The 22,411-nt window shown below is 38.7% G+C and overlaps 1 protein-coding gene across 5 annotated transcripts in view; it reads right to left on the bottom strand.

The window, feature by feature from the left end:
- Positions 1-22,411, bottom strand: part of NMNAT1 (nicotinamide nucleotide adenylyltransferase 1) — an 842,176-nt gene that overhangs the window by 728,876 nt on the left and 90,889 nt on the right. For 2 of the 5 annotated variants that reach the window (XM_044063132.1, XM_044063133.1), the window contains exon 2: positions 16,720-16,935. The exons of 2 other annotated variants lie outside the window; for them this stretch is intronic. In XM_044063132.1, the coding sequence (XP_043919067.1) occupies positions 16,720-16,814 (95 nt within the window). In that variant the 5' untranslated portion in view covers positions 16,815-16,935. Of the gene's footprint in view, positions 1-16,719; positions 16,936-22,411 lie in introns of those variants that run through there. One more of the 5 variants, XM_044063137.1, reaches the window with a different exon arrangement.

Raw genomic sequence — 22,411 nt, 5'->3', positions numbered from 1 at the left:
CCTGCAATTCCTCAGAATAGCCTCCCTGTGGATTTTCAGGCTATTCACTCACATACATATTCATCCTCACTCTTCTTTGGTAGGAAACTACAGATCCGTCTTCAGTACTAACCCCTATAGCAAAGATTATTATACTATTTCTTGACTATGTTTACCAATAAGGTCTACTCTTGATTTCACCGTGGCTTTAGGAAGAGATTTAAAATCCCTTATGACCACATATAGTATTCCTGATACCACTTATAGAAATACTGAAAAAAGAATGCTGTATTCACTGATCTTAGAAGCGCTTATGAACAGTGGACCAGGATCTCCTTAAGAAGGACAGCTTTAGTGAAAAGTACCGGCATGTGTGTTAAAGATTATTTAACTAACCAAACTCTTCAGTTTGTTACTATATACCACAGTTCTACAGTTGACGTTACAGCTAGAAATCAGCAGAGGAGCATGTTGGAGCCCTTTTCTGCTATCCCTGTTCATAAACACACCCACCAAACTGCTGGAGATCCACCTTAGCCCTAATCAGATAACATCATTCTAATTAAAAGTGGTACATCCCTTGCTGGCATTTAGAATTCAACACAGCGACTTCTTCAAACAGCAGTTAGCTAAATATCAGTAAACCAATACAATGGCAAGATGACATGCATGGCTTTTGGAACCACTCAGACTAGGAAAGATAGGTCTTTGAAAGAGTGTGCTTAACATGTTATCCCACTATCTAAGTTTCCACCTTTGAATATTTGGGACACTGACTCAACAGCCATTCTACAGAATGCGTGGTAGCCAAACTTGTAACTACAGGTGAACTACAAGCTTGTGAAATGTTCCATCTCTGGAAGCAATGCATGAGATACTGATCAACATCCTAATTCTAGAACTGGAATATGCCATTCTTATATAGCCCTCCTCTGTTATAAAGTACCCAAGATCTCCCACATTCACTTCTCTTTCAGATAAGGAGTTCCATGTCTTATTTTTGCAGAGGGTTGTGCAGTTCTCAATAAAAGTAAAAGCAGAACTACTAAACACTTCTACAATTATTATGTTCAGAGTACTATGTTTAGAGCACTCGCCACCATTAGCTAGTAAGCTGGTCACAGAACCTGGACCTTATCTCTTTTTTTTTTCAAAATAATTTTTATGATTTTAATAGTAACATATTACAATCTTATAAAATCATGAAAGATAAAGAAAAAGTGAATCTAAAATTTTAACATATATATATGTCTCACGTGTGTGTGTATATATATATATATATATATATATATATATATATATATATACACACACACACACACACACACACACACACACACACACACACACACACACACACACACACACACACACTGGCAGCTGGTGACTTCAAATCAAAGGGGGGCTGCAGAAGACAGCTGAATGGGTGGGGCCAATGAGAAGGGGTGTGACCATCTAGAAAAGGGTGGAGCTATGCTGAAAACTGCAAAAACTGGGACTTTAATTAAATACGCCTCCCTGGGTGCCAAACCATCATTATGAGAGTCCAATCAAGGTAAAATGAAGTGTAGAAGAAAGCAAGTATTTCAATGAATCAGCTACATGACAGCTTACTTAATATCTAGATTGAAAAAAAAAGGTTGTGAGGCTTGAAAAAAATAAATTACTTTTTAAATACATTACTGGAATGCCAGTCAAAATCAAGTATATAAAAAAATAAGAAGTTATGTACCTACCATAACGTTCCATGTTAGTTGTCTTCTCTCGCCTTCTTTCTTGCTTGATGGGTTCGGAGCCGATCCTCGGCTCCGACTCGGCACTTGCTAAGCTCGAGAGTCACTTTTACCAGCTCGAGGCAGCCCCATATCCCATGATGCAAGGCGGTAAGTACCCAGATCTCGTTTGATGACAAAGGGCAATAGCACCAAGCATAAATACTTCCCAAAGGAAGAAAGAAAGCCTACAGGATGAAAGAAGGACCAGTTCTGAATGGTCTTCAGCATAACAATCTCTTGTAGAAAGGTCTGTCCAGGCCTGGGGGAAGGAGGGAGGGTCGCAAGAAAGAAAGCGAGAGAAGACAACTAACATGGAACGTTATGGTAGGTACATAACTTCTTAATGTTAAGTTGTCAATCTCGCCTTCATTCTTGCTTGATGGGACCGCGTCCCTAGCACCTCTATCCTGGGTGGCTCAACGGAACAGACTGAGGACTGTAGAGCCAAAACTGGCTCTGTCCCTGGAGGCCAAGTTCAATTTGTAATGGGAAACAAAAGTATGAGGAGTGGCCCAAGTGGCCGCTGCACAAATAGTGTCTAAAGGAAGTCTAGCTTGAAAGGCTGTAGAAGTAGCTAAGCTCCTAGTTGAATGTGCTTTAGGTTTTGAGCACAGCTGTTTTCCCCTGAGCAGATAAATTTCAGAGATGACAGAAGAAAGCCATCTAGATAAAGTCACTTTAGAGACAGGAAGGCCTTTCCTGTTATCCGCATAGGAAACAAAGAGTTGATCGGATTTCCTAAATTGTTTAGTTCTGTCCAAATAATATCTGAGTTGGCGGTGGACATCAAGATAATGTAATTTTTGTTCCGATCTGTTTGAATAGTTTGGAAAAAATACAGGGAGATCAATGGATTGATTCAAATTAGCCTTTGAGGCGACCTTAGGCAAAAAGGTCGGATTAGTTCTCAATGATACTCTGTCCTTGTGAAAGACCAAATAGGGGGGTCGAACCGAAAGAGCATGAAGTTCAGACACCCTCCTGGCCGATGTAATAGCTACTAGGAATAATGTTTTCCAAGAAAGAAATTTTAGGGAGCAAGAAACAGCTGGCTCGAAGGGGGGAAGAATCAAGGATGTCAGCACTAAATTTAGATCCCATTGAGGAGGAGGATTCCTGATTGGAGGCTTTAGCAGGAAAATTCCTTTCAAGAAGGCTTTACAAAGCCTATGGGATAAAATAGTAAAGTAATAATTCACTTACCAGGAGCTGGTAAAAGGAGGACCTCATCAGCGCGCAACGAGATCTGGGTACTTACCGCCTTGCATCATGGGATATGGGGCTGCCTCGAGCTGGTAAAAGTGACTCTCGAGCTTAGCAAGTGCCGAGTCGGAGCCGAGGATCGGCTCCGAACCCATCAAGCAAGAATGAAGGCGAGATTGACAACTTAACATAACAAGCAGCACTCAACTCAAACCACTTCACCTTGCACTGCAGTTCTAGTTATAATTTATATTCAGCTTTATTAAAGTACCAAGTAAATGCTGAAAGTAGCAATCGCTGTGATACCCCCACTTGTAAAAATGTTTCTTATCCAAAAAAGACCAGCTGCTTAACAACAACTACCTACTTGTTTTGTGGGGAAAATCAAAGTAAAAAATGAACAGCAAGCAAGAAACAAACTCAAGATAAATTGCTTAAAGGATTACTGCACAGGTTATGGACCACACATGATAGATTGCATTTTGTTTAGTTTACGTGGACGTGTAAAGCCTGCAAAGATGACTGCAAGTTTCCAACAAATGTAATGAGGTTCTGAAAATACTGTAATCCTGTTCTTTATTACAAATACTATCATATGCATTTCAATACCAAAGGCTTATACTCTATCTAGTTATGTAAATATTCTCTGCATGGCAACAAAAAGGCTTTCAATGTTGGTAATTCTTTAACAGTATGCTTATTAAAGCTTGCTTGCATCTTACAATCTCAGACAAGCTTACCTGATGGTGATTAAAGCATTGCTAGTTCAACACAGACCAACAGGTACTGCAACAACATGCATTTTCTGAATAAGAAGCATAAATCAACAGTATGAAAATATGACAGAAAACCAGAACATTATGCAAAATCAAGGATGGATGAAAAGCCACTGTAGTACTTATGCCTATCTTGGATGGGGGGATACTTACACTGCATAACTGCTCCTTGTCTTGCTTGGACACAACCAGAGTCACTACATGGGGGAGTGGGGTACAACAAGTATGTCACAATTTGAAATGTCTCTGGCTGACGGTGATGGCCCTGACATATTTGTCATATGTCTCAACCTCAGAGCATGAAATCTGGACAAAACCATAAATAGAAGTGGGATACAGCATTTTAAAAGAGGCATTATATCATTGTATAGTTGTGCTCATAAAATAATTGGTCTCTGTAGGGATCCATCACTGAAGATGTCTGCACGATGCAGTGCATAAGCGTATGCCCATGAAAATGGTGATGTAGACTTGTGACATTCTTTTACAGTGTACTTTGCACCACTGGTAATATGGCCAAAGCACTTTGCATCAGTGGTCAATTTTGTGGCTTTAAGGTATCAGTGGGAGAAGTACATTTCTTTTGGTGGGTGTGCCATTCTGGAGGATACTGAGTACAGGTACAGATATTTTTATTTTCTTAATTTTCTTTGCAAGCTTGCAGCCAGTATCCAATTGGAGGCAAGCACAAATATATTAATTATGGTTTAGAATGGTGTTTTTCTGTAGGTAATTAAGTTATACATTCTTCTTGTAATTCTGATTTCCACTTTTTATACATTAGTAACATGCCATAGACAAAGTCTAATTTCCAAGAAAGTCCATTATGTTATAAGAGGTAAAATCTGTTCTCTCATCAATGAGTTCAGTATCTGCTCTGAAATGTAGATCAGTGTAACTACAGGTAATGAAACTGAAATCCCCCTAGTTCTACTGCTGCAATTCATTTGAAAAGCCAGCTGCCCTGCAAATTAAATTAATTAACAATTAGCTGCACCAACAGGTAGCTTCTTGTAATTCTGAAATGTGCCTTGTCTATGCACTCAAATCCTGCTGAACACATTCCACATCTCTTCTGCCCCACATTGGCACCAAGTGCACTTTCACAGTGTATTTCTAATACAATTTTAAGTTCACGTACATGCATGTGTCAAGTACTTTGCAAACCCCACCCATGGAGTTGCTGTACTGCACTAAGATGGATTATAAATGAGCTCTGATTATGCAGTGGTATTATTTTAAAATAAGACATTTCTTTTCAAAATAATGTCATTGTATAATCACAACACAATATGGTAGAGACATGAGCAATTCATACTTTTATTCACAGTGGCGGGATCTAGCTTAATCACTCATGCTACACCCATATGATCAAACACCACTCTGTACTGTAGGCAAAATATAAAAAATATATGAATTATGCAACAAAATTATGTTAACATTCAAAAATAGGCTGACTGGACAAACCAATCAATGTGTTCATTGTAAATTCAGCATTCCCCATTGGAAGAAATTCTGTTTTTGGCATTGCTATCAAAGAATTAAAAAAAAAAGTCTACCAAATTAATACAATATATTAAAAATGAAAAAAAAAACCTCACAATTTTGATGCTGGAAGTGTTTCTACAGGAAGCTCTCAGACATACCTCTTACTGCCAAAACCACACCTCTTTCATTATTTATTGACTTCATTCCTCAATAATATGCAACTTTGACAAGAACAGACGAAAACTATGAAGAAAATATCTTCAACAAAAATCTAGGCACACATATTGTACATGACTCTCTACAAAACATCCCATAGCCAAGTCATTAAAAAAAGTGGAAGCAACAACAATGTACTGTGTAGTCATAGAGCATGCCCAGTACATATCTTGGATGCCCAAGACTATCAGAAACCAGTGGAAGACCACTAAAATCCTTTTGTACAGTGACATTATTAATAACAGTTACAAGTTCTTTTCCTTAAAAAATATCATTGCATAATACCAATAATCTATATCTGGGTGTGGATAATGCAGGATTTATTCATAATTCCATTTATTTAATCAATCAGGCTTCACATTTGTGATCAAACAGCTTCAGCTGTCGGTAAAACCTGACTTGCCCACACCTGTTTGTGATTATTTCTAAATTATCCATCTTGTGCAGTGGAGTGTTGCTTAATTAGTTCCTTTTAGCTCTTTACATTTAAGACAATTCAGCTACATTTTGAATCAACCTTTTATAGTTTAATTCATGGCTTTAATGCATTTTTCTAAACTAATATGCCTGTACTTTCTGCATCCTTTCTATACTATGTATTTAAGATAATGTATCTTCGTTTTAAATCAACCTTTTACTTTGATCTATGTTTTAATTATGCATTTTTTAATTTTTGTTAATATGCTCTGTACTTCTGTGTCCTATCTGCATGATTGTATAAAGGTCATACCAGTTTATCTCAGAAAGAGAAAAATCTTACCTCTTTTTTGAAACTCTTAATTCTTAAATATTCAATTTACAAAACATTGACTAAAAAAAAAAATGCATTGATATACACCTTAAACTTGAGGCAATTTTAGCAACACATTTAACTTTACCCCCTCCACTAATGTTAGATAATAAATTGGTTCATTAAGTAGTTTGTATGTTAATTAGTTTTCTTGAAGATGTAACTTTTTTGTTTTAGGGAATGAAGTGAGTATGCAAGTTTTCAATCCAGACTTGTAAACTCGTCATCTTATTTTGGAGCAGTAGCCTGTTCAGAGGGAGTTACTTAACTGTGGACAGCTCTAGTTTAAAACAGTAGTGTGAAAAGGCAAGATCTGATGCAACAAATTAAGATTTTGTTCTGTGCATCTCTCAGACAGAGTGCAGTTTTCAGATGGCCAGATGTTTCTGGTAACATTATAGCAAACGGGTAGATGAATGCCCACTTGTTTTTTAGATTAGATTCCACTCCTCCATACTTCGACAATACTGTAAAAAAAAAAAAAAAATTACATTGACAAGACAAGTCCGGCACCTATCTCAGTTTAATAAGTTGATTTGATGACAGCAGCTGCTCGTAAGCAAGGCAGACGCAAGCCGAAAAAAAAAACAAAGATAAGGAACCAATTTCAAGACAAGTTGTGAAACTTTCACCAACGATAGTCGAGTGACGAGTCCATAGCAGAAGTAATCCAAGTAAGTAGTGTGCTACAGCTACAGGCTACTAATTGTTTCTCATTCTCTTTTTTTGAGAAGAGAGCAAGAACCAATCAGTAGCAATCCAGCCGTCCACGTCATGTACGTGCCTGAGGATGTGGCAGTCCGAACCCCCTTCTACTTACTGTGCGGTTAAACCCACATAGACTTCTGGGCATTACACTGATGCCTTCTTTCATATTCAGACTGCTTGTAAAGCAGTCAGAAACATTGGTTTGCTAATTAAAATAAATAAATTAATTAAAAAAAACGGAACTCGATGTGCATGCGCAGTCTGTCGGACTCGCGTACAGCACAATACATCTAGTTGTAAAAAAAAAAAAAATACATGTGTTTTGTTTTTTTATTCACATGTAAATGTCCAAAACTTGAATATTTTTGCTGGGAGGGCTGCAGTCCTACAGTCCGATGGCACGAGCCGCCACTGTATATTACACATTATATATATATATATATATATATATATATATATATATATATATATATATATATATACATATACATACACATATATATACATACATATATATATATATATATATATATATATATATATATATATATATACATATACATATACACACACACACACACACACACACACACACATATATATATAATATATTATATATATATATATATATATATATATATATATTTATTATACATACATATACACACACAAACTGAAGTATATACAAAGACATTCAATGAAGTCATTTGAAATAAACTATTATTTTCTGTCTGGACTTTATCTTTTGACATCACCAGATAAAGGAAGTTAGACCACCATCTAACCTGATCCCTGGGAAGACAGCTATTACTATATGCATATGCAAAACCGCTAACTAACTATATATCCACTAGAAAACACAAAAAAATTCTCGCCTGAGGTCCTCAACACTTTACTCTAACTGTGACTGGACACCCGTAAAAACCCTCCCACTTGACCAGGCTGTAGCATATTTCAACAAAACATTTCTACAACACCTAGACACTGTCACACCATTGTGCAAAATCAAGGTTAAAACCTCTACAAACCCCTGTCTCAGTAAAGAAACCAAAAAAATCATCCTCAAGTCCAGAGACACTGCCTGGCTTTACTATCAAAAAAACAAAAGAAACACAAAGCCTAAGTACCAAGAACTGCGCAACCGTGCAAAAAAATGCATTAGGCTGGACAAAAAATCCTACTACACAACATTACAAACTAAATACCAACACAACCTGCAAAAATTTTGGAAAAATGTAAACCAGCTACTAAAATCCACCCAAAAGGCTACCCCCAAACCAACCACCCCTGACACTAAAGTTCCCATCGAAACACAATTCAACTCCCACTTTGTGAACTCAATTCTATCCTTAGCATCACAGTACAGTTCCTACCTCACTATCCCCCCCAACACAAATAACACTAATACAAGCTTTACCCTCAAAACAGTTTCCACCACTTCAATCAAAAGCATGCTCTCCAAACTAAAAACCTCATCAACAGCAGCCGACCTACTCCCCAGCTATTTCTTGAAACTCACAGCAGATGCTATTGCTATCCCAGTCTCCACTCTCATAAACAGATCAATTGTTGAAAACTATGTGCCCAAACTCTGGAAAATATCCTATGTTACACCCATACATAAAGGCGGGACCTCCACTGAACTTAATAACTACAGCCCCATTGCTTTACTCTCCCCCCCTGGCCGAAATCCTAGAAAAATGCATCCATACCCAGATGCTAAACTATCTCCTAGACAGCAACATCCTGTCACCTACTCAGCATGGTTTCAGACCTGCCCATAGTACCACTACAGCCCTCCTCTGCTTCACAGACACAGTAAACCGTCTCAAAAATGAAGGCCTACAAGTGTCAATTCTTTTTTTGGATATGTCCAAAGCATTTGACACAGTCTTACACCAAATCCTGCTAAACAAACTAAACCAATATCTATCAAATTCCACTCTTACCTGGTTCCAAAGCTACTTAACTGATAGGTACCAAGCTGTGAAATGGGAAAATTCTATAGTTATGGGCAGCTGAGGAGAGAGAGGAGTCCCACAGGGTTCTATCTTAGGACCACTACTATTCACAGTCTTCACACAAATTACCTCCACACAGCATACATCTATAATTCAGTATGCAGATGACACTACCTTAATCTGTGCTGCACAAAACATTCCCACCCTCCTGCAAACAACTCAACTAGCATTCTCTGACATTGAAAACTACCTTACCAAAGCCCAACTTATACTCAATCCAAAGAAAATTCAGCTTATGATTATAACCAGTTCTAACAAAAACACTAACAGTCAATTCACTATCTACTCCACAAATGCTACTCCAATTGCTCCAGTGGCACAGGCTAAGCTATTGGGAATAACCATAGACTCCCACCTAAAATTTGATAGTCATCTCAACTTAACTATTAAAAAGTACATGCCAAACTGGGGTCATTCTACCGTATCAAACCATATCAAACCATTTCTTACCAACAACACAAGATCAGCCATTGCTCGGTCCCAACTTCTATCCACTCTACTCTATGCATCTCCCATTCTGACTAATCTCAACAAAACTGAACTAAGTAAAATGGAAGCCTGCTATAACAGAATTGCCCGCTTTGCTGCAAATTGTTCATATAGAACTCACCACTGTACTGCTTTGAGACAGCTCCATTGGCTTGAACTTATCAACCTCCTAACCTACAATCAGCTGTGCCTCTGTCATTCTATCTATTACCTCCCCAATAAGTGTCCTGCCCTCAAAAACCTAGTACAACATCACTCAGCCAAAAGACCTCTTAGATCATCAAGCAAACTACTACTAGAAGTCACCAACAGCTGTAATAGCTTTGGAGATTCACTATATAGTAGTTCAGTGGCTAAAAAAATGGAACTCTGTCCCTACTAGCATTCAAAACACATCATCCAAAGCCTCCTTTAAAGACCTCATCAGGCAACATCTCAAGCAAAGTTGGCAGTGCCATGATTGCTCCCCATGGCTAGTGAAAGTGGATAACGTATACATACTAAATCTAGAGCACTTGATAATAGTTTTCAATCTTACTCACAAACACTGGCTAATCTACAATGTATGTACTTGTACCTGTGTACTATGTATGTATTCTACCTATGTTCCAAATTTCAGCTGTATACCACAAATCTATTAATTACCTTTATTTTTAAAATTAATATTTTTTTGTTTGTTCTCTCCACTGTAACTGTTTATGTGCCGCATACCACTGCAAAAACATGTCTCTTGTAATTTGTGTGTATACTGATCATGTCTAAATAACTAAATGTGTCTGTAATTTTTCTTTGTGGAGCTTTTCTCCCCGGGCCTCTGCTGAAAAAGGGCCTTTTCGGCTCAGACACCCCCAGTTAACAAATGTAAAATAAATAAATAAATAAATAAATAAATTATTATCAATTCATTTGCCTGCTGTGCAACTCTGAGCGAGTCATTCAATCAGGCAGTGCTCCTGGACTGAATCTGAGAAAGGTCCATGTGATCAAAAGAAATTAAATAAAAGTTGCCCGGTGGGCTGGAATTGTCTTCTTTCTTTCATTAGAAATGAAATGAATGGACCTTAAAAATTTCAGGGTAAACTTAAAAATAACCTCTTTTGACATTTTGCAAAGCAGGTGACTTAGAAAAGGAGCCTGGGGGGACAGAGCCTAAGCTTTTACAAGCCCCTTGTCTGGGTCACTGCTTTTTCTGCTTTATCACTATAAGACTGACAAATTGTAAAGCATTCTTTCTTGAATTTATTCTTCCGAAATATTTTTAGGACTTAAGGAGTATTTAGTAACTGGATATTTATGTTAGCCACTTTAGTCCGTTTCGTCTGTTTCTGTTTCACTACTATCGCATGCCACTTTTGTGCTTACTGTAAATGTCATTCAATATCAGTTGTTTTAATGATATCTGCTTTACTATCTTTCTGTTCTTATTGCTATTATCAATGCGTGCTGACTGCTTATAGTCCTGTGGTTAAAGTGGCTTGTGCACTTCACCTGTCTGTTCTTAAATGAATAACTAGTGCATTCTTTTTAAATACCTAGTCAGAAAATGAAAACTCCTCCTACTGGTAAGAATCACTGGCAACAGACCCTGGGAACTGACCATCCATTTACAATTGTTAGGATATTTTGTGCAGTTAAGTGGCCTCAGGGAGAGGGAGTAACAGCTGAAACAGGGGGTACTAGTGACTGCCATAAGGAATGGAAGGTGAATGCTCTGGGAATAGGATGCCCTGCAAAGGTTACATAAAAAGCAAGGCTCTAATCAACACTAATGGAGTGCACAACCCTTAGTGTTGCAATAATGCTGTTTTTTTAGGGGGGGGGCTTGGTTTTTCACAACAGGGAAGGCAATACTGCTGGGAAGGGCATAAGCATAAAAGCTGTAATAAAGCAACACTCCAATTTGAGTACTTCTGGAATGCGCACTTTCACTGCTATAATATTATTGCTGTGGACATGGCAGTGAAACGTATAATACTGTGCAGAATACAGCGACATACAAAGCAGGAGCTCAATGCCAACAATGCCACATACACACACTCCTGGTGGCTACACTAGACAGAAGGGGTACAATAAAAAGAGTGCCAGTGACAGTTGCTTATTTTATATGCTTGTCAATACAGATCTATTTGGCAAATAAAGTCAATACTTTGTCAGAATGTCTTAAATAATCGTTATGATACACAAAGCAGAATCCCAAGGCAAAAAAAAATACTTCCAAGACAGATACCATCGAGAGACCACGCTATAGACATGGGAAGCATAATCTCCCACATGTGAAATAAGACAGAAAAAGCAATTAAGGTATATTTACTTTTAAAGCAAAAGGCGACAACATGCTAATCCAGTCTGCCCTTTTAAGCACGTTTATATTGTGAGCTGAGCAAAAGCAAAAAGGAGCACAATAGTACGGTCAGATGAAGTCCAATTGTGCTAGAGTCAGTCAGCATGTAGCAAGAAATGCCACAGTATGAAAAAGGTCACCTCCATGAAAAAGACATCCTCAAGGAGAGGCACAGACCAAGGTATTCAGGCATCTGCATCTCTATGCAAGTACTAGGCTAACTGCACTTCTAGGCCGTTTGGAACCTATCCAATTTCCCTTCATGGGTAAGAATCAAACCTTTTGTCTTGTGTCTCTGAGGTAAACACCTTAAACATTATGCCAGCCTCTAACAGGTACCTAATTTGGAGAAAACTTGCTCTTTTTAGTCTATGAAAATTCTCATTTCCACATGGACAAGGTTTGTCACATATTCAGTACTGATTTTTTAAGGAATAGCCCATAACACGGAATCATATTTTCTCTTAACATGTGTTGCTTTATACTTATTTTGTTAAGCAATCTGTAAGCTTCCTAGTTAAAAGGTATTAGCAGATCACATTAATTTTGTCTTTTCTTTTTTTTTTCTTTTTGTGCACTGCCACTCCCCCCCCCCAAACATCAGCCCCCTTCATAATTCATTGCCTCATTCATTCCTCACAAGGTAAAAGCAATTTCCGGACCACTGTTCTCTGCAAGGTGAGAAATGATTCAAGAGATTCATCATAATGAAAAGCAGAGAAGTCCTGACAGCTTAAAGTTCGTAGCCTCACTCCTTGATGACTAATATAGCTATCAGTATCACTGTGAGCATCTCCTATGCCCTCCCATAATGTGAGCATGTTCCCACACACCCACTTATGAGGGTAACAGTCAAGGGCTAGGGACAGTAAACACTATGTAATCTGGTCAATGGCCTTTGTGAACTGCAAGCCTCCACTTGCAAGGAAGTAAACCAGTTGAGTAGGACACCACCACTCCATCTTCCAGGATAGGAGAGTCACCACTAGCTACTACCTTCCACCATCCTCCAACTAAGCTTTTCAGTACCTGAGCTATTTAAATTCTAGTCAATCTGGGTCACAAGACAGGGCTTCATCCTTCTGTGAGCCTGTATATTTTGTCAGCTTGTTCCATATTCTAAGTGACAATGTTTCACAAATGGGAGACTGAAGGGTAGGATGTAAATCTAGGCATTGCCAGGTAAAAATGAAGCATTCATTTCAAGCTAGGAGATTAACATGGGCAGGTTTGTAGTTTTAGGCTGGAGAAACAATGGATCCTGCTGAGAAAGTCATCTCATTTCAAAGGACCAAGAAAGCAAATAACGACCAGCATCCTGCAAACAACTACAATCACATCTGTTTCTTCCTACTGTGTTACACAAGGTCAGTGCCTTGTGTGACCACCTGCTCAACATCACCATCTCCACCTTCTTTTCTTTATCTAATGAAGATGCAGTGCTACCTGTGATCATATGCATGCCTAATCATCACAGTGTGTCCAGCTATCAAGTAAGAGGTTGATGACATCCAGAAGTGGCATTGGCAAATGAGGGGCCCAAAACATGGCTACCATTACTGGGAAAGAACAATAATGGTAATGTACAATGGGACAGTTGGTGCTGGTGTAATGCCATTGTGTGGCACAAGGCAGGCATTCACATTACTGTAATGGTGGGCCCTATCACCTCTTCTGCAATCTTCTTGGTGTCACAGACACACCAACAACCACCAAACCAAAGAAAAGCAACTTCCACTTCTGGCCAGCTAAGTGCCCACATCCATTTCCAAAGTGAACGTCTGTAGTGACAGGCGGCATGCAATACCTCAGAGTTGCTTCACTTCTACAGAATGAGTAACTAAACAGCCTAAGGAGGGGTCAGCACATGCAACAGCACCACGCACACGCACAGCATCTACATTAACAGAAGGACGTGTTGCATTTTTTTGTGAAGTGAGCTACTGGAAATATCATGCAGAGCAAAAACAAAAATTACATGTTTAACAAAAAGAATGGGTTCAAGAACCTTCCTTAAATTCTGAAAACTTCAGTGGATAATATTTTGCATGAATCTAGTGTCTAGGACTAATCATTTGATGAAAACAGTATCTCCTTAATTACTTGCTGTAAACATCATCTGCCCATTGGGACTAGGTGAAGTTATGCTACAATCAGTACTGCTAGTCTTGGTTTCTAATCACTGCCATAATTATTCCACTCCCACTTTGCTTCTGCTGTCTGCCAATCTACACATTCACTTTTTTCCCCACCAGCGGAAAGGGTCAGCCAGGAGGAGTCATCATTTACGCAGCCATTTTGCTGTTGCTATTTTATTTCTGTTATGCCTCATTCATGCATTCTACCAACAGCCCATGGGTGGGGCTTGCAAGAGGTGTCAACACTGAACTGTCCCTCACTTCCACAAGGGGTTAACATCAGCAGGCTTGACCAGGGATTGTTTCCCCCAGTCTCCACTAGGAAATCCAACCTCATCGGTTTGGCTCCATAGGATGGATTTGCCATCCACCAGTCCTAACTTGTACTATTAAGCAATACAGTTGCTACTCACCTTTGGGTCATCAAGCCCACAGTCAGGACTTTATCTTTCTATGCCATCAATGCAGATGCTTCCATAATTATTTTATTTAGCCTTCGCTCCTACCCACTAACTATTATTTTACTCTAGCTGTGGTTGTCTCCCTTGTGCATCCTTCTCATTATAAATTCCACAGTCACTCATTTCTTCTCTAGAGGATACTTCATGTCCCTCAGTCTTCTGTCCTTATGAATTTCAATATCCGGCTTCAGTTAAACAAACAGTCACTCACATGTTCTGTGTATAATTTCCTGTCTGTCCTTTAGTCTTATATAACATCTATGTAAATTTTCATTCCTGCATATGTAAGCTGTATTCTCTTGTTGTAACAATACTTTGAATCTTGCAATTTAAATATGTACTTCTATTGTGTATTGGAGCTTTTCTCCTCGGGCCTCTACTGAAAACGGATATGTATCCAGTTAGACCAGCCCGGTTAACAAATGTAAAATAAATAAAAATAAAATAAATTATCCCTTTACCACTGCAATGATCCCAGTTTTTACTAGCACTCTATTTAAATGTCAGGATGCCAAGAAAAATAACAAAAAACAATAAAGACTGAAAATGCAAGAGAAGAATGAATATAGAACATTCCTCTTCTCCTTTAAACTTTTTTTTTTTTTGTACAGGGGGACAAGCCTCACTACATCCCTTAATGTCAGGAGCACCCCACCCCCCCGCACCCCAAAACTTATATATACCAACACAGAGAACTCCATACTTTGGAAAAATGGCAAATCTCAAAGTTTGTATATTTAAGTTTGGATTTTCTTCAATTCAGTCAACATTATGGGCCTTGCCAGTGCAAGTCCCGACACCTTTTAAATGGTTAACCTCTCTTACCACCTACTCTCTCATTATCAGAATACCAGTTTAAAAGGGAATAGGCAGAGAAAAGATGTGAAACTATGTTGGGCATCTCCTCAACTAAAGCTACAGGGGAGTTGGTGGCAAAGTAATACCTATTTTTTATCCCTCTGCAGCCTAAATGTAAATGCAGTCGTGTTAGTATGGGAAGTTTGAAAACTACCTGCTTCAAAGGTTTCAATCATTTCCTAGTACCGAACCTCTTACGCGCTTGTTTAAAAGTGAAAATACAAGGGAAGTAGGCAGCAGAAGTGCCCAGTACTTGCATGTAGTCTGATACTTAAAGAGTTTTTCCATCAATGCCTTTGAGGATTATGCAATCTTCCTCCTTTGTTAGAGCCCAAAAATACTTAATAGGTAAGGTTCAAGGCAAATGCACACCTCTCTCCAATCCTATGTCACAATTTCTGTAGCTACAGTTTTTAGATGCCCATCTGCTCAGAAACAAATGTGGATGATTTTCCCTCAAGAAAGATTCTTTAGGCTGAGCCATGTTGTGAGACATACATCCAGCCTGCCACTCTCATTTCACTTTCACTGATACCATGGTTCCTACCCAAGATCCCCCTCGCATCCTCCTCCTATGTATCTGTTTCTTGGCCGATAAACTTGCCTTTTGAGGATGTAAATATGAACAGTATCACTAATATGCACATATCTTCTAATTCATCAGGCATATCTCAGTGTGCCCTTCAACTGACAACTGTAAATTATATGTACAAAAACAAACAGTCTATCTGCAGATGCTTGCACTACCATTACTTAAAATCTCTCTGGAGACGCACAAACTAATCCAGGACTACTCAAACAATGTCAATCTTCACCAAATGACTACTTCTAGTCTTCATTAAACGGTTTCAAAATTTTCCATCAAAAGTATCTGTAACTATCTGAAATAGTGCGCCTTTATTTCATGTCTGAGTGATTATGTACGAAAACAATGTATCATAGCAAAACCCAATTGTATGACCTGCAGTATAATTTGTGTCTTTCGGCTTTTCCCGGTTAGGGGTCGCCACAGCGGAACTCCGGTCCGCTAATGATTGGCAGTAGATTTTTACGTACTGGCTTGCCGGGCCTAATGCACAACCTGCAGCAAAGGAACGCCCATTCACGCATGTCGCCACACAGAAGACGCTCTAAATGAGAATCGAACGGGCAACGTCGAACTGTGAGGCGACAACGCTACCGCAGCACCATCACTGTAGTAGTTAAATTTGCACTCAAGACCACATACAGCCCCAATAAATTAAAACAGAAAATAAGCCAAAGATTTTACACTGGTTCCACCTGGATATATCAACTAACCGGTCATATCAGAGGATGCCAGTGCCACTTGAATGCCTGCACCAAAATAGTCACTTCAGACAATTCTTTGAGCCTTACGCACAATTTCAAATAGCAAAAAAAAAAAGAACACAGCAGCAAATTGTTTGCACACACTCTAATAAAACAAAGTCAAATATAATAGTAAAAGTTGCTTACCTGAATGATGAAGCAGATGATAATCCAGTTAGGGAAAACCTCTTTAACAAACCATAAGCAGCGTTCCAATACGTTAGAATTGAAGATCTGACCATTAATACTTCCAGGTGTACATTATTAATGTGGAAAACCCGGTATAGAGATTATACTTGGGGTAGCCAAGAGGTAAAAACAAATACACTTCCAAACTACAAGCAGCATCTAACAGTCTTATCCCTAGAAGAAAAACAGATACTTTGAGATTATTTTTTGAGCTGGCTATTTGTTTTCAGTGCTGCCCAAATTAGCTGTTTCTTTAAATAATTTACTAAGTCTCTGAAAATGACAAAGTGGCATAGACTATCTGAGGAAACTCTACAGCATTACATTTAGTCTATATTTTAGGAACTTCAGCAATATGTGGCACAGAAATAAACATTAGACAAAACGGTGTAAAAAGACAACAAATACCCTTGAGCTGCAATATAAAAATGACTTGTCTCATTCTATACTGCATTAGTAAATCATGCTTAAATAATTTCCTACCATCTACATGTCAAAAAATGGGCAATACGGTCCCTTATGCATAATTTGTCAATCCTTAAAATTAAAGTGCTCAACACTGTTACTACTACTCACCTCATAACACAAATTTAAAAAAGGCTTTTTGACTGGCATTTTTTTGTAAATAAGAAGTCTAACTGTAATGTATGGCAGTAGTTAGCGAAAAAGTCACTACTTGTCAAAATGATGGACAAAGCAGAATACAGAGACAAAAAAAAAAAAAAGATTTCTAAGAAGGATACCATCAAGAGATCACATTATAGCCATGGAAAGAATAAATTCCCACATGTAAATAAGACGGCAAAAGCAATTAAGTTACATTTACTTTAAATCAAAAGGAGACAACGTGTCTACCTCCCCTCCATCACTTTGCCCTTGCACTTTTTTCTGTCAGTAACATTTTTATTTAATTTTACATTTGTTTACCGGGAAAGTCCGACTGGGCAGGTTGCCCGTTTTCAGCAGAGGACCGGAAGGAAACTCTCCATTATCAATAATACAACATTATAAAAAGTTAGGAAGAATGCAACACAATATGTGACAATCAAAATGAAAAAAGAACATACCATATAATACATTGCTGTTAGACACAAGTCCTTTAGATACCTTAGTGGTATTTAACAAGCTTAACATAAATACATATACAACATTCAAATTGGATACCTTAGTGGTATTCAAGAAGCTTAGCATATTACATTGTTGACACGCTAGATTCTTTTGTTACATTGGTTGTTGTTGTATATAGTGCTATGTACACATTACCTGACAATACCTCAATACACTGAATAATCAACTACATAAGTGACATGGAAAAATACTTGGGAGAGAAAACAGAAAAGGAACACTTTAAAATAATAGTAATACAGCAATGTCAGACCTGTATACTTATACGTAGAGTAGTATAGCTAGTTCTATTTGAGAAAATAGAGCACTATTATGGGATATAAATTATATCCCTATAAATGGGTAACATTTTAGGTTTGTCTTTTTTGGACAGGATGCATGCTTTACAGTTTGTGAAAGTAGTTTAGCCTTGGTTACTGCAGGTGCACACCCATGAGCTAGCTAAACGGGATTTGAGGAGGCTTTTGAAAATGGTTTTGTTGGCTGTAGTTCTGATGTTAAGCGGTATGATGTTCCAGATTTCTTGCTATGTAGCTGGAGTACAGGGAGTCACCTACGCTATTTTTACTTCTGGAAACGTCCATTAGTAATTTGCTACTAGGTCATAGTAAGTGTTGGCTAGGTTATTGATTTAATAGGCCTTGTAGAGCTGTTTTTTTTCAGGTTGGTAGATTATTTGATGGGGTACAGCAAGTTGGATAAGTGTGAACTAGTTGCGTAGTTCTAGCCACGATAGTTGTTTGAGGGCCTGACAGTGATGGGACCTAAAGGTTGAATCACTTTCAAACTTTTCTATTTTGCTGTAGCAATTGTCAGATTTGTTGAGATTAATGAATATGGGGGATGCAGAGAGAAGTGGGGAGACAATAATGATTTTGGTGTTATCGGAGAGGTATTTTTTGCATCTGTATAGGGTTCCAAGTTTTTTGTGAACTTTTGTTATTGTTTGGGCAATATGTAGGCAAAACTTCATGTTCTGATCGGTTATGACACCTAGAAGTTTAGTTTGGGGACTGGTGTAATAGGGGTATTGTTGCTTGATGTCATTTTAAAAGCAGGGATTAGATCTATGGCTTTAGCGGGATGGAAAAGCATCAGCTTAGTTTTGTTTGGGTTTAGTATGAACTGTGCATCTGATAGCCATGTTTCGACTGCTAAAAAGCATTCTTGTGTTATATTTTGAAGTTCCTGGAGGTGGAGGATTAGGGCAGAACAGATTAGGGTTAAATAGTCAGCATACTGAACCAGCGTAGCATGTAGGGTAGCAGTATGAAGGTTGTTGGTAAACAGATTGAAGAGAAGAGGACCAAGGAGGGAGCCCTGTGGAGCTCCTAAAGTAATAGGCAGAAGATATGATAGGTTATTTTGCCATTTTACAGCTTGCTTATGACCTGATAAGTATTCCTGGAACCATGCAAGAATGCAGTAACTTCAGCTGAGTTCGGACAGTATAGTTAACAGTTTGTTATGAGAGACAGTATCGAAGGCTTTAGACAGGTCTAGAAAGATGGAAGATACTAGGTTACGTTCACTCTGGTGTTGATTAATTGTGTTAGAGAAACTAATGAGGGCTTGGGTAGTGCTGTGATTAGTGCAGAAACCATGCTGGGTGTTAGCTAGAAGTTTGCTGGAAAAGAGATGATTTAGGATTGGAGTATGTATGCACCTTTCGAGAATTTTTGACAAAGGGGACAAAATAGAAATTGGTCGGTAATTTGATAGTTTGGTTAAGTTTCCGCCTTTGTGTAGTGGTAGTATGTTGAGACATTTCCCAGAGACCTGGGACATATCTTTAAAAGATGGAGCGATTGAATAGTATAGAAACTGGGTATGATATGGCTTCATCTGTGATTTTAAGGTATTCAGCAGGCAGCTTGTCTGCAGCGAGGGTTGGTGGTTTAAGATATTTGTATATAGTCCTTGTTGGAACTATTTGTAAGGAAAAGAGGTTGTTTTTATAGGTTCATAGGTAGGTACTAGTCTATCTGCCCAATGGCATTTATAAGCCTAGCCAGAATGTGTTGGCTTTTGCCTCCCTTTTAGATTAGTTATGAGTGAAGGAGGAGAGGTTTGGTGGTAATGGTGTTGGGCAGTATTTATTAGTGAGGGGAGTTATGGATTCAGTGAAATATATTTGTTGAACTGGGTGGCAATATTCCTGATGGAGTTACTGGTAGAGGGGGGGGGGGGTGCTAACCTGGACGGGTTGCAACATTTTGTTAATAGCAGCCCAAAAGTTTTGTGGGTTCTTTTTGTGTTTAGATTATACATTACTATAGTAATTTTTTGCCACGTCTGATGTGCTTTTCAGCTTTATTTCTTAGTGTAAAGTAGTTTTGTTGATTTGTTGCTATATTGTTATGGACCCAAGTTTCCCAAGCGTTACCTCTTTCTTTTAGGAGTGACCTTGTTTCTCTGGTAAGCCAAGGGGCATAATTGGACTTTATTCTTACTGTTCTATTGGGGGCCAGGTTACTTAGGATATTAAGAAGGTAGTGAAATATTCTACTGCAGTGTCTAGGGGAGGCTTTTTAGTGGGTTCCAATTGCAGAGTTGGGGAGTGGTCAAAGTTTTGGGATTTGGATTTTTTTGTAGATCAAATTTGTTGGCAAAAGGAAGACTTGATTGGGTTTGTATGACAGAGGACAGATGTTGGGAGGTGATCACTATGGGACTCAGGGAAGCTGCCAGAGTGACATGATAGTAGTGGTGGTTGGTTAGTAAGTATTCTGTCATGGATGGACTCCTTTTGAGACTTAGACTACCCTAGTTGTATTTTGGATTAACTGATTGAAACTGTGGAGGTTAATGTGGTCTGTAGGGTGTGGTTAATGTGGTCTGTAGGGTGTGGTGAGTTACAGGTGGGCCAGCTGATATTGAAGTCACCCAGTATGGCAGTCTCTTGTGGGAAACCTTTTGCTAGGTTCAGACACCTAGCCAGCGTGATATTTCCCTGTAGTACATTTGGTTGGGGACGCATGGCTGAAATGATATTCAGCTGCAGAAAAATATGGCTGTTGTGCATTCCCTGCGGACAAAGAGAAGAATGCGGTGCCAAGCCTACAACGTCAATAACCAAATGCACAGGGGAAAATAATGTCCATGGCCCCCAAGGCAACATGAGACAGCAGGCAGTACGGCAGGCATTAGCATCAGGCTGGCCAGTGGGCATGTCAGTGGCAGTAAAAATACAGTGCACAATGGGCAGTTCTTTTATATTTGGTGTGTGAACCACTACCTCTTTCAAAGTATCTAGAGAACATTACCTAAAATGCATACTGGATGTGACTACAGGGCCATGTAGGATATTCGCCATGCTGTAGGACACTTCTACATGCTGTAGTTACATAACCATGTACTGTACACTGAGCCAACACTCATTAGTTCTTCTGCCCCCATGCACTTGGTTATTAAAGCTGTGGGCAAGACAGTGTGTGCTTCTCTTTGCCCACAGGAAATTCAGAAAAAGCTATATGTGTCTGCAGCTAAATGTCATTTCAGCCATGTGTCCCCAACCAAATGTACCACAGGGAAATGTCTCACTGACTAGGCACCTGAACCCATTTCTGCTGTCCACTGAAGAATGGATTCTAGTGTGCTGATATTGTTACTGGGGGAAATATAGGATCAAATAATTAGGTTTTTTTTTTAGATGATTTTTATTCTGTGAACAGCACTGCATTATTGAAAGTTGGGGGGTTGCGGTCAATGACTTCAAGTGTAAGGTTATTTTTGAAAAGTAAAACAATGCCTCCACCTCTTTTGGATTTTCTATCTTTCCTATACATGTTTCACCCTGGGGAAACTATTTCATGCTCACTGATTTCTGGTTTAAGCCAGGTCTTGGTGATGAAAACTATATCTGGGGAGAATATTGCAAGGGTGGCATGAAGTCCTTGTGTTTTATTCAGGATGCTCATATCTTTAGATATAGTAAGAAGAAGTCAGTTCCTTTTCTGGGGAGGTTTAGTATTTTCTGTTGTTGGTAAGTGGGAGTAGGTCATTTACAGGGCCGGGATTAGGGTGTATATCTCCACTAAGAATGAGCTGGGTCATTGTGAGGAATATTACTTTTAAGTATTTAGATATAAATTTGTCATATTGTAGAGCTATTTTGTGTAAGATAGCTGAGGGAGTAGTTTAAGTGTGGCTAGGTTGGTTTGAGAAATATGACGATTATTGGGGATATAGTGAGTGTAGTGGCTTTTGATAGGGGATGCTTTGGATATGGGGAAGAGTAGGAATTTGACAATGTGGAGATTAATATGGTACGATGTTAGGTGGGCTAAAAGAATAAGAGTTAGGATGATTGTGCAGTGTAAGGATAGTATCTTGTTCAGTATTAGCTTTTTTGTGCAGTTATGAAGCGGGGAGTGTTGTGTATTCTTTAGTGTTGAATGATTTATTATGTACTGAAGAATGTGAGAGGGTGTGTGGTAAGGGAGCTAAGCAGGTTATTTAAGCAGAGCAGGTAGTTTGAATGCCTTTGGGGATTACTTTTCTGTTACACAATCTGGTAGTTCAT

The sequence above is a fragment of the Protopterus annectens genome, chromosome 2.part1 (assembly GCF_019279795.1).
Source record: "Protopterus annectens isolate FY-2018-M chromosome 2.part1, PAN1.0, whole genome shotgun sequence".
Classification (NCBI taxonomy): Eukaryota; Metazoa; Chordata; order Ceratodontiformes; family Protopteridae; genus Protopterus; species Protopterus annectens.
Note: the sequence above shows the minus strand (reverse complement) of the source record. Positions and strands in the feature narration are given on the sequence as shown.